This window comes from Lolium perenne, chromosome 7, assembly GCF_019359855.2.
Source record: "Lolium perenne isolate Kyuss_39 chromosome 7, Kyuss_2.0, whole genome shotgun sequence".
NCBI classification, from domain to species: domain Eukaryota; kingdom Viridiplantae; phylum Streptophyta; class Magnoliopsida; order Poales; family Poaceae; genus Lolium; species Lolium perenne.
The window spans coordinates 15770934-15782365 of NC_067250.2; the positions used below are offsets into that span (position 1 = coordinate 15770934).

General features: G+C 39.1%; 1 protein-coding gene across 4 annotated transcripts; it reads left to right on the forward strand.

Moving 5' to 3' along the window:
* Positions 1–910: 910 nt before the first annotated feature.
* LOC127311346 (coatomer subunit beta'-1) lies at positions 911–10839 on the forward strand. 4 transcript variants are annotated; one of them, XM_051341763.2, is made up of 25 exons: positions 911–1100; positions 1198–1218; positions 1379–1440; positions 1568–1622; positions 2522–2558; positions 2653–2978; positions 3079–3210; positions 3294–3442; positions 3976–4044; positions 4602–4752; positions 4828–4893; positions 5417–5605; positions 6083–6223; positions 6304–6378; positions 6505–6681; positions 6775–6866; positions 6947–7063; positions 7817–7931; positions 8034–8105; positions 8487–8683; positions 8767–8860; positions 9066–9172; positions 9335–9479; positions 9774–9960; positions 10356–10839. In XM_051341763.2, the coding sequence occupies exons 1-24, from the start codon at positions 1098–1100 to the stop codon at positions 9915–9917; spliced, it is 2736 nt and encodes a 911-aa protein (XP_051197723.1). In that variant the 5' UTR covers positions 911–1097; the 3' UTR covers positions 9918–9960; positions 10356–10839. The 4 variants fall into 4 exon arrangements, with proteins under 4 accessions (XP_051197723.1, XP_051197726.1, XP_051197724.1 ...); XM_051341766.2 differs by having other exon boundaries at positions 9774–9935; XM_051341764.2 differs by having other exon boundaries at positions 9774–9885.
* Positions 10840–11432: the final 593 nt, after the last annotated feature.

Below are 11432 nucleotides of genomic sequence, written 5' to 3' on the forward strand. Positions count from 1 at the left end.
AGAAACGTTTGGTCATTATAAGTAAACAAACCGGCTTGTCCTTTGTGCTAAAAGGGATTGGGCCACTCGCTGCAATTGTTACTCTCGCACTTTACTTACTCGTATTTTATTCATCTGTTACATTAAAACCCCCTGAATACTTGTCTGTGAGCATTTACAGTGAATCCTTCATCGAAACTGCTTGTCAACACCTTCTGCTCCTCGTTGGGATCGACATTCTTACTTATCGAAGATACTACGATACACCCCCTATACTTGTGGGTCATCAATCATCCTTATGGGAAATAGCCTATTGGTACATCACTTCATGGTTGAAGTCCCAAATAATTGATAACATGTAGTTTGCTGCCACGAACGACGCGCAACTGGGTTTCTCCATAGACTACTTACCACATGAGTGCACTCTCTCCGGCCGTGTTATTTGTCCCGCATGTATCCATATATATATAATAAAACATATATAATTAGATTTTTTTGTAATGGTATATTTTTTTATGTTATAGTTGCATTATATATAGATCAAATTGATGACCTAGAGATACATGCAAAACTAATAAACCTGACGGGAGAGTACATAAGATAGGAGATCACCATGACCCGTAAAGTGGAACCCCAGTTTTTGAATTGCTTTCTTTGCCGTTTTCTTTCACCTTTATTGTAAAATATAAGACGTTCACATATGAGGGTGTACCTGAGAATTAACTCAGCTCTCAGCGGAATCCTACACCATAGAAAATACAACACGGTTCATGTACTTATAAGTTGTAAGTTGAGTTTCCAACTTTGTGTTGCATTTGTACGGTATAGCTTGGTGCGAAAGTATTTTCTTTTGGATACTTCGTCCGAAAGTATGAAGTCTCCAACCATGTACTCACATTTTTGAAACCGAAGTAAAATAAAATACGCACAAAACCCCCTCCTCCTCCCTCATCAACTCTCTCTCTCCCATCTGCGTCGCTCCTCCGCCGAGCTCGCGATCTGGCTCGCTCCCACCCGGCCTCGCCGCGCCGCGCCGCACCAACCCGCCGCGGCAGATCTCGGCGATCCACCTAACCCGCGGGCCGCTCGACCCGCCGGCCAGCCGCGCCGTCGCCACCATGGTACGCGCTCGCCCCCGAATCTCCAACCTCTTCTACTACCGCAATCCGTGCTCGCCGAGATCTGACCAGTGTTGTCTTCTGCTTGTGCTCCCCGCAGCCGCTCAGGTTGGAGATCAAGGTGCGCGCGCCCGCTCGCCCCCCGCGCTGGATCTCGGTCCAGCTGCTGTTATGTTCCCTTTGTTTCCTCGCGCTGCGCGCGCGCGCGCGCGAGTTAGTTAGTTAGGTATGGCTGACAGCTGATTCCGTGCTCATTTTTCGTTGTTGTTTGTGGTGATCAGAGGAAGTTCGCGCAGCGGTCGGAGAGGGTCAAGTCGGTGGATCTGCACCCCACGGAGCCATGGCAAGTGCTACCATTCTCTCTCTCGGGGCGCCGTGTTCAGTACTACACTTGAGTCGCATTGTGGCTGTCGGTGCTCATATGCTTTGATTATGCGCCATCGCTAACTACTGGTTTTGCACTGATGCAGGATCCTGGCCAGCTTGTACTCGGGAAGTGTGTGCATCTGGGACTATCAGTCGCAGGCAAGGGGCTCGAGCTGTTTCTTAAGTTTACTTGTTTCTGTTATATGACGTGAAGCAACTGTTGCGTATTGGACTTTGAACTTATGCCAATCGGTCAAGTACTAACATCCCCACACACAAAAAGAGGAACCAACTACTTACTTACACATGAATGCTTCATACTATTAAGGTTCAGCTGCATCAACTGCCAATGCTTTAGCTTGGTTTTCGATGTATTTGATGCCGTTCACGATCTGTATTCTTGCTTATTGGTCAGCTATGGAGAATTTCTCAGGTCGTAGGTCCAATTATTGTATGTAAGCTTTGCAAAAAATAAAAAACTCCTGTAAGAATTTCACCACCTAACTCCATCCTGGACTTCATTTTCTGGGGACTAAGTCTAGGTTCACTCCTGTGAGCACTATTGCATTCTTATTATATTGCCAAATATGAAAGGGACATCTGTACATCTTGTACTATTCGTTATCTAGATTTGGTTGATTTATTATCTAAGATACAATAAGTCCAAATGAGTTTTATGCATTTGTGGTGTAGGATGTTAAAAGCTTTCCCCTGGCTCCCCTCCACGTGTTTGTTGCATAAGATAATTTATTTACTACTCCCTCCGTTCCATGATTCTTGTCGTTGTTTTAGTTGTTTTAGCCTTTTAGTAATAAATCTAAAACAACTATTGTATATAAGTCTAAAAGTTGGCCCGCAGAATTAGAACAACTATTTTATATTTCTAAAACAACTCTATTAGATAATAAATTCTTGTCGAGTAATTTAGTTTGATCAACTACATCTATGGTGTACTGCCGTATAGAAGTCTAAAAGTTGACCCCCAGTATTAGATTATTTTATTCCTTTGAACAGAAATATTTGATTCTTTAATATGCTTGTTTTTCTATATCTTGCAGACCATGGTGAAATCATTTGAAACTTCAGAGCTGCCAGGTATACAGCATACTTATGTTCACGTGAGAATAAAAGTTGTGCTGGAATCTGGAACCGACTTAACTGTATGGTCTATATTTGAACATAATTTCAGTGCGGTCGGCAAAATTTGTGTCAAGGAAACAATGGGTTGTAGCTGGTGCAGATGATATGCACATTCGTGTCTACAACTACAATACTATGGACAAAGTTAAAGTTATCGACGCTCATACTGATTACATCAGATGTGTTGCAGTCCATCCAACTCTTCCATATGTGCTTTCATCATCTGATGACATGTTGATAAAGCTGTGGGACTGGGACAAAGGGTGGATGTGCACTCAAATCTTTGAGGGGCATTCACACTATGTCATGCAGGTTACTTTCAATCCTAAGGATACTAACACTTTCGCAAGTGCATCCCTTGACCGCACTACAAAGGTCTGTTTCACACCCTCTCATCTGTAGCCTCATGTTAGTATGAGCTATGTCTCATGAATGTGAGTGATCTGGTTCACTAATACTTAATCTGAAACGACAGATATGGAGTTTGGGTTCTCCAGATCCAAATTTTACCCTTGATGGACATCAAAAGGGTGTGAACTGTGTTGATTACTTTACTGGTGGTGACAGGCCCTATTTGATTACTGGTTCTGATGACTCCACTGCAAAGGTCTTTTATTTTGCACTCTCTGTAGTGTTATGAACCTTCAGGTGTTAAGAAAAGTCCTAAGATGGATAATTATTGTAAACCAGGTCTGGGATTACCAAACTAAGAGCTGTGTTCAGACACTTGAAGGCCATACACACAACGTTTCTGCTGTTTGTTTCCATCCTGAGCTTCCTATAATCATTACTGGATCTGAAGATGGGACAGTTCGTATCTGGCATTCGACAACTTACAGGTTGATTTCAATTTTATACTGACGTGCGAACACTGCATCTGCCTTTCCTAATTACTGTGCTTGGATAGTTTAGTTCTTACCCAAAAGAAAAATCAGTCACTCAATGGATTTAGAGACTCTTATTGACTGGTACCTTTGGCCCCAAATGTTATGGCGAATTTTATTTTCTTTGACTGGTTGGAGTCTTTAGTTTTGCTTCTTGACATGAGCTCTTGAGTCTCTAGAGTTTATAGCAGGACCCGAAAGTTCTCGAGAACTCTACTAACTACTAAGAGCCATTTTTTTTGTAATAATCGACATGGTATGGTAATAGTATAATTCACTCGTAGGTTTGCTTATTTGTCTGAAATAAAAGGATAACTGCCACTGTCATCCTTGTCAGTTTCCTACTCTTGTTCCAGATGCTACTTTTTTAACAATCTGAAAAATATTAGCTATGCCAGCCTCTGAGATAGCACATTACTTTTGTCTACTCCTGTGAATATCCTGATGGCTAACTGTTCTTGCTTTTACTTCTTTTATTCATTTTGTAGGCTTGAAAACACGCTAAACTATGGCCTTGAACGAGTCTGGGCTGTTGGATATATGAAGGGATCAAGAAGGTAAGTTATGTTTCATTGGTGTCGCCACCTATCTATCGGGCACTGGCTACCTAAATAATATTTTAACATTATAAGTACTCCGTCCAAAAATAAGTGTCTTACCTTTATCATGTTGGACACTTTTTTAACTAAATTCGTATCTAGACAAAATTAAGACACATTTTTTTTGGACGGAGGTAGTATTATGTTGTAGTATGTTTCTCCTATCACTAATGGATGTGACTGGTGTCATGCTTCATTATATTAATGTGAAGTTCTTGTTACAATTTATCATGTTTACTTTTAAACCTTTGCATGCATCAAATTATTGGTTAGCCATTGGTTGATCAGAATATCATTTCTTTTCATACTTAACAAAACCTAGTATTGTCAACTGATGGTTATTAGTAATCATTCCATGCCTTCTGTTCTGTCACCTATATGTTTCTTGCAATATGCCGATTTTTGTAGGTGTTAAAGTTTTTACATCTTTTCTTGTTTCCCCACTTTTTGGGCTTTGTTGTTCTACTCCCTGTTTCTAGTACTGAAACTAATAATACCATTTTCTTATCATCTAGAATGGTGATTGGTTATGATGAGGGAACTATTATGATTAAAATGGGCCGTGAAGTACCTGTTGCAAGTATGGATAGCAGTGGAAAAGTCATTTGGGCAAAACATAACGAGATACAAACTGTGAATATAAAGAGTGTTGGTGCAAACTTTGAGGTCAGTTGGCTATTCTGTAAACAAAGTCAATCAAATTGACAAGTTTGGCTGATTGCTTATTATGTTCTACACCAGGCTACAGATGGGGAAAGATTGCCCCTGGCTGTGAAGGAGTTGGGAAGCTGTGATCTTTACCCACAGGTACTTTTGGATGAGACATTGCTCTTCAAATTTAGCACTTGCTAGTATTGTTATATCGTATCTAACTATCTGAACTCCTGCATAAACACTACTCATCCACGTCTTGATCTGCATAACTGGTTCTTAGTTTAGGGTGACTGTTGACAACTAAATCCTTAAGCTTTAAGAAAAACATATGAACTACTTACTGCAATAGGTTTGAGTTTTTTTTTATGTGCTTCATTGCTTATATGCCCCTGCCAACAATGCATGCATTTAGATAATCTCAGGCAGAGTTGCTAGTGTGTGCACTAAAGAATGCTGCATGCTTATGTTATCTATGAACATTATTCCCAATTATGCATCTTCTATACCCATGGATCATCTTTCAAGGAGCTACTTTTCATTGAATCGTCACCTTTATTTGTATTCTTAATATGAACTATATTAGACTGAGAAGTTACAGTTTTTTTTAAATGTATGATTCATCGCTTCATGTCTTGATTAGTGTATCTAACTATGAGTTATCTTTTTGTTTTCTTAGAACTTGAAGCATAACCCCAACGGCAGATTTGTAGTTGTATGCGGAGATGGTGAATACATAATCTATACAGCACTGGCTTGGAGGAATAGATCATTTGGATCAGCATTAGAGTTCGCTTGGTCATCCGAAGGAGAGTATGCAATCAGAGAAAGTACATCAAGAATAAAGCTTTTCAATAAATCATTCCAGGTGTGTGATATTAGCAGTGTATTACTATCATTTTGCCATAATTTTTTTTGCGAAAGATCCACATTTGCCTTGTCCCATTTCATTTAAGATGACTTCGGGGGATGCAATATTTTCATGTTTTCTCGTGATATATTTCAGGGTTTTAGGTTTTAGGTGTTTGCTAACTCTAATGTACATTGGTTATGCTTCTGATAATAATTTATCATATTTGGTGAAAGAAATTACAGAGCAATATAGGTTGCAGATTGTTGTAGTTCTGTTGTTGCCATGCTTTGCATCTTATTGTTTAACTTCAGCTCAAGGGAATGCCTTACTTACATTAAAGTGTTCAGCAGCATTCACTTATCTAGAAATCATATAAGATTATGTGAATTAGTACGTGATCTGGCATCTTAATCTAACACATTTGCGTAATTTTGTGCTATTGTTTCCAATTTGTGAAACATTTTTTTTAAACTTCAGTTATCTGATTTACAGGAGAAGAAAACCATCCGTCCTGCATTCTCTGCAGAGCGAATCTTTGGCGGTGTACTTTTGGCAATGTGTTCTAGTGACTTCATTTGCTTTTATGACTGGGCTGACTGTAGACTAATACGCCGAATTGATGTGAATGTCAAGGTAAGTTCAGCATTTTTTTAATTGTAATTATGGATATGTGAAGTTCACATTTAAATAGCATGTTTTGACTGAACCTGTAGAATGTCTACTGGGCGGATAGTGGTGACCTAGTTGCAATAGCAAGTGATACATCGTTCTACATCCTGAAGTACAACGTAAGTTATTCCGTTCTCTAAATGTCCGTTCATACTTTCTCTGTCCCGTGCCTTTTGAATTCATGCTTATATGAAGCCTTTCTTAAAACATGGCATGAAGTCTTGTTTATGATTTTGTCCTTGCAGAGAGATGTTGTTGCTGCTTATCTAGAAGGTGGAAAGCCTGTGGATGAGGAAGGCGCTGAAGATGCTTTTGAGCTGCTTCATGAGGTCAATGAGCGAGTGCGAACAGGGATCTGGGTTGGAGACTGCTTTATTTATAACAACTCATCTTGGCGCTTAAACTATTGTGTTGGTGGTGAGGTAAGTTTCTGTGCTCTCTTGTTTTCACGTTCCATACATGGATAATAGTGTGATGCAACATTCTTTTTCTGCATGGTTATACACTATTTACAGGTCACAACGATGTATCACTTGGATCGCCCTATGTATTTGTTGGGATATCTTGCGAATCAAAGTCGAGTTTATCTTATTGACAAGCAGTTTAAGTGCGTTTGATTAAATATTCCTCCATTCTTTTGTACCATCTGTTGTTAATTTCTGCAACTAATACATTGGCTTGTTGCAGTGTCATTGGCTATACATTACTTCTCAGTTTGATTGAATACAAGACGCTTGTGATGCGTGGGGATTTGGAAAGTGCAAACGAGATTTTACCATCCATACCAAAGGCGCAATATAATAGGTTAGTTAGTGTCTTTGACCCACAATGATAGGTCCTTTTAATGATATACTCCCTCCATCCCATGACACTTTTCTTAGATTTTTAAATTTGGATGTATCTAGTCACTATTGTTTGACTAGGACATCCAAATTTTGATAAATCTAAGACATGTTTCATGAGACGGAGGGTGTACGTGTTTGGGGTTCACACTAGTTTCTGAATAAATCAATGCACTCTTATTCCAAACAGTAACGGAGTCTTGGAAATACATTTATCTGCTAAATTGCGCTACCGTGTTGACACTGTTTATGTCTTATCGTGCAATTGTGATGTCGTATATCTCAATATCACACCTAAAATAGATTCACGAATAGGACTTTTGACGACTATTGATCTATAATCAAAATTTAATTTTATTTTTGATAAAGGGAATATGTTAATATCAGAAGATACCAATTACACCCAGCCTCTGCAACAACGCAACACCCTAATGGCAGTACGGATGCACACTAGGGTGTTGCGTTGTTGCAGAGGTTGGGTGTAATTGGTATCTAGTGTATCTTCATGTACTCACTGACAAAATTTAATACGGACTGCTTTCTAGTGTATCTTCATGTACTCACTGACATAAACCTTTGTGTTCTTTCTCTGTTGGCATATTTAATCTAACCTTATCTAGTTATCTGTCTCCCTTTTTCATATGGCAGCGTTGCTGTTCTTTCTCTGTTGGCATATTTAATCTAACCTTATCTGTCTCCCTTTTTCATATGGCAGCGTTGCTCATTTCTTGGAGTCCAGAGGAATGTTGGAGGAGGCTCTTGAGATAGCCACTGATGCTGATTATAAGTTTGATTTGGCTGTGCAGCTTGGAAAATTAGAAATCGCGAAGGTACACAGCATGTGTTTCTTCTTTCGCTTTATAGAGAGCACTGCTGTAAGGTCTTCGATGCTGGAAAGTTTGTCTAAAAGGCGTTAGTGCTAAATTTTTCAGGATATTGCCGTAGAAGCACAAAGTGAATCGAAGTGGAAGCAGTTGGGTGAGCTTGCCATGTCCACTGGCAAGGTTGGTTCTTAAATTTTATGAAAGGTGTTCATAGGTGACATGCAAAAATGATTGCTTACAAGTTTTTAAGTATTCATTCATTGAGTTCTTAGATCTTATCCAAGCGTGAGATCCCTTTTTTCTACCAAATTGTTCTGAATTGAATCATTGTTTCTGATTGAAACTTGAAAAAAAAATCCAATCAATTATCTTTTTCTTAAAAAGAAATCGATTACGCATGCTTTTGCACCTGAGCTTTGAGACGGTATCCTTCCATGGTTTCCTCACCCAAATTCCTCTCCATGGATATTGTTATGTAACTCAACATATATAATTGTCTAATCGTGTAAGCTTAAATCTGTGTTAACTTGTTCTGAGCATTTCACAAATCACACATTGCAGCTTGAGGCGGCGGAAGAGTGCCTTTTGCAGGCGAAGGATTTAAGTGGCTTGTTATTACTGTACTCCTCTCTTGGAGATGCTGGAGGAATCGAAAAGCTTGCTTCTCTAGCAAAAGAGCACGGGAAAAACAATGTTGCTTTCCTCTGCCTCTTTATGCTTGGTAAATTGGAAAATTGCATACAGTTGCTTGTAGACAGGTGAGTCTTGGTTGCTGTGACGAACTACTTATTGCTCTGCACTTCCATTCCAAAGCTAAATCTGCATCTTCTGTATTCTACAGCAATCGTATACCTGAAGCTGCATTAATGGCACGTTCTTATCTTCCCAGCAAAGTTTCAGAGATAGTAGCATTATGGAGAAAAGACCTCATTAAAGTAAATTTTCACTCTTATGCTCTAAAGCCTCTTTTTGACAAGTCTTTCTCCAGTAAAAAGTACATTCAAGTATTGTTATCCATGGCTTTAGAAAACAATGTTCAGTTGTTTCTCTTTCTGTTATTCAGTGAATTTTCACTCTTATGCTCTCAGTCCTTCTGTTCAGTTGTTCCTTGGCTTATTCTGTTCATCTGTTCCTTTGCAGGTTAATCCTAAAGCTGCAGACTCTCTGGCAGATCCTGCTGAGTATCCAAATTTATTTGAAGACTGGCAGGTTGCACTTACAGTAGAACAGAATGTTGCTGCCCAGAGGTAAAAGTTGCCACATACACTGCTTTCTTTTTTCTTGGTGCAATGATATCAATTTCTTAGATTTGCATTGGATTGCATATTTTTCTATCAAAAAAATCTGGATCACCTCATAGTTTTGAAGTAGGTAAATCTTTTGCAATAATATAAGGCTTTTATGGGCAGGGGGCACTATCCTTCTGCTGATGAGTACTTGAACTATGCTGAGAAGTCAGACAGTACTCTTGTGGAAGCTTTCAAAAGGATGCAGGTCATTGAAGACGAGGAAGAAGTAGATGCACTGGATGAAAGTGGAGAGCCTGATGAAGAGGTATTGCATTTGCATCATGCTTCTTATCCTTGGTCAACTTGTATTATATGCTATGGTGCTTATAAAAACTTATACTCCCTAAGTGTGGCTGATTTAGTACAACTTTGTACTATATCAGTGACACTATGTTCGCAGGGAGTATGATATTATACTTACCAATTTTGTTATTAGAGATCAGTCTTTATGTCTTTCGCAGTAATCACGATGCCATTATTTACTTTATATTTTCTGTTTGATTTATTATGCGATGCCATTTTATTATTTTCTGAAATGAAAAAATATATTTGCTTTCAGGTAATGGAAGAGAATGAAACGGAGGAAAACACCGATGAAGCTGTCCAAGTTGATACTGATGAACCTGAAGAAACCGTTCTTGTAAATGGGACTGAGGGTGAGGAACAGTGGGGTACGAACAATGAAGGAACTTCGCCAGCCTAAAAGAATTGTTTGGCAAATGTAAAAGTCCAATTTTTTGTCTATGGTGATTCACTGGCTTTGCCCCCAAGTTCTAGGACTGCTGAGTCCTTCTAGCCTCCATACCTTTCAAAGCAAATCCAAATACCACAATATAAACTGTTGCCCTTAATTAGTAGGTTCAGATTCATACATATATATACTACGAGCTGCCCTGTTACTGTTATATCCTTTTCTCATTTTTGTTTCACTATATTAATGAATGCGATGTTTTATCTTTATTTACACATGGCACATGGCTGGTCTAATTTTACAATGGAACCTGGAGGCATTAGGGCGCTTTTACATAAATAGTGCCTGAATGTATAATGTTGTTTTCACCTACCTTTTATAATCGTAATTCCAGCAAGAAGTCAGTTATTCTTAATTTATCTGAATTTACTCTTATGTTTTTTCTTGCAGTACTAACCCAACATGATGAGTAGGCGCCAATGATGGAACAAAAGCTCAATGGTTGAACCTGTTCTTTCAGAGGGTAATATTGTAATCCCAGTTTTGTCATGGAGCACCTGAATTGGTTGATGCTTATTCACCGGTGAGCTATGTACTGCTTCTTGGTCAAATCCAAATCCCAGAAAGGAAGTCTAAACTAACTTGAGGGATGCTAGTCTATTTGCACCGATCCTGGCAGGTTTGTTTGCAGCAGCAACATATAGGCAATTCTTTCATCCTAAGACATTTTCGTACCCAACTTTCATGTACTAAAGTCAGTGGGTTGGGTGCAGAGTTGGTTGTGACGAGGAGGTTTTGAATAATTGTTATAGAGATGTGTAGTATGTGCCATATTACAATAGCCATTATACCCTGTAAGAGATCAAAGTTTTCTTTAGCCACCCGCTGTAATTTGTGGTAATCAATGAGGTTACGTGTAGTATATGATTTTCGCATCCCGTGTGTGTCACTCTCAGGATTATTTTTGATCAGCGCTCATTATTTCGAAATTTATAAGCTAATATTGGTTGCTGGTGTTGTCTAAAAGCTCATAGTCTATAAGCTTCAGCTCATATATGCAGTAGTTGGTTAGACTTTTAGCTGGATTTGCATGTTCATCGACCAATTTATACTCAAGGTTGGGTTGCTCTTTTATTGTGTTTTGAACCATTTTAGTAGCACTCCAGACCTGACTTGTCGTTTCACAAACTTCACTCATACTTTCATGGACTTGGGTCATGGAACTTTTATCAGTTTGGACAGTATGTACTGAAAGCTGGAAAGATTCGGAGATTAGAGGTTACAATATTTTCTTTTGCTTCTAGGCCATGGTTTGGAGTCTTGTAGTAGCAAAGTGGGAGGCATAGTTCTACAAAGTATAGGTAGGTATTTTCATTCATTGCCACTTTAACAGGCCCATATCGGATCTACATGCAAAGTGCATTGGTATGGAAATAGAATGGATCTCGAGGGACGCTTAATATGGTTAACTATTGTCCACCGCCCAACTCCAAAGGAAAGATGAACAACCTCCACGCGACTGGTAGA

Bases quoted from the DNA above. Each gene is read 5' to 3' on its own strand.
- LOC127311346 (XM_051341763.2), top strand. The intron at 4,894-5,416 runs GTACTTTTGGAT...TTGTTTTCTTAG, and splicing joins GCTGTGATCTTTACCCACAG to AACTTGAAGCATAACCCCAA. The intron at 5,606-6,082 runs GTGTGTGATATT...TCTGATTTACAG, and splicing joins TTTTCAATAAATCATTCCAG to GAGAAGAAAACCATCCGTCC.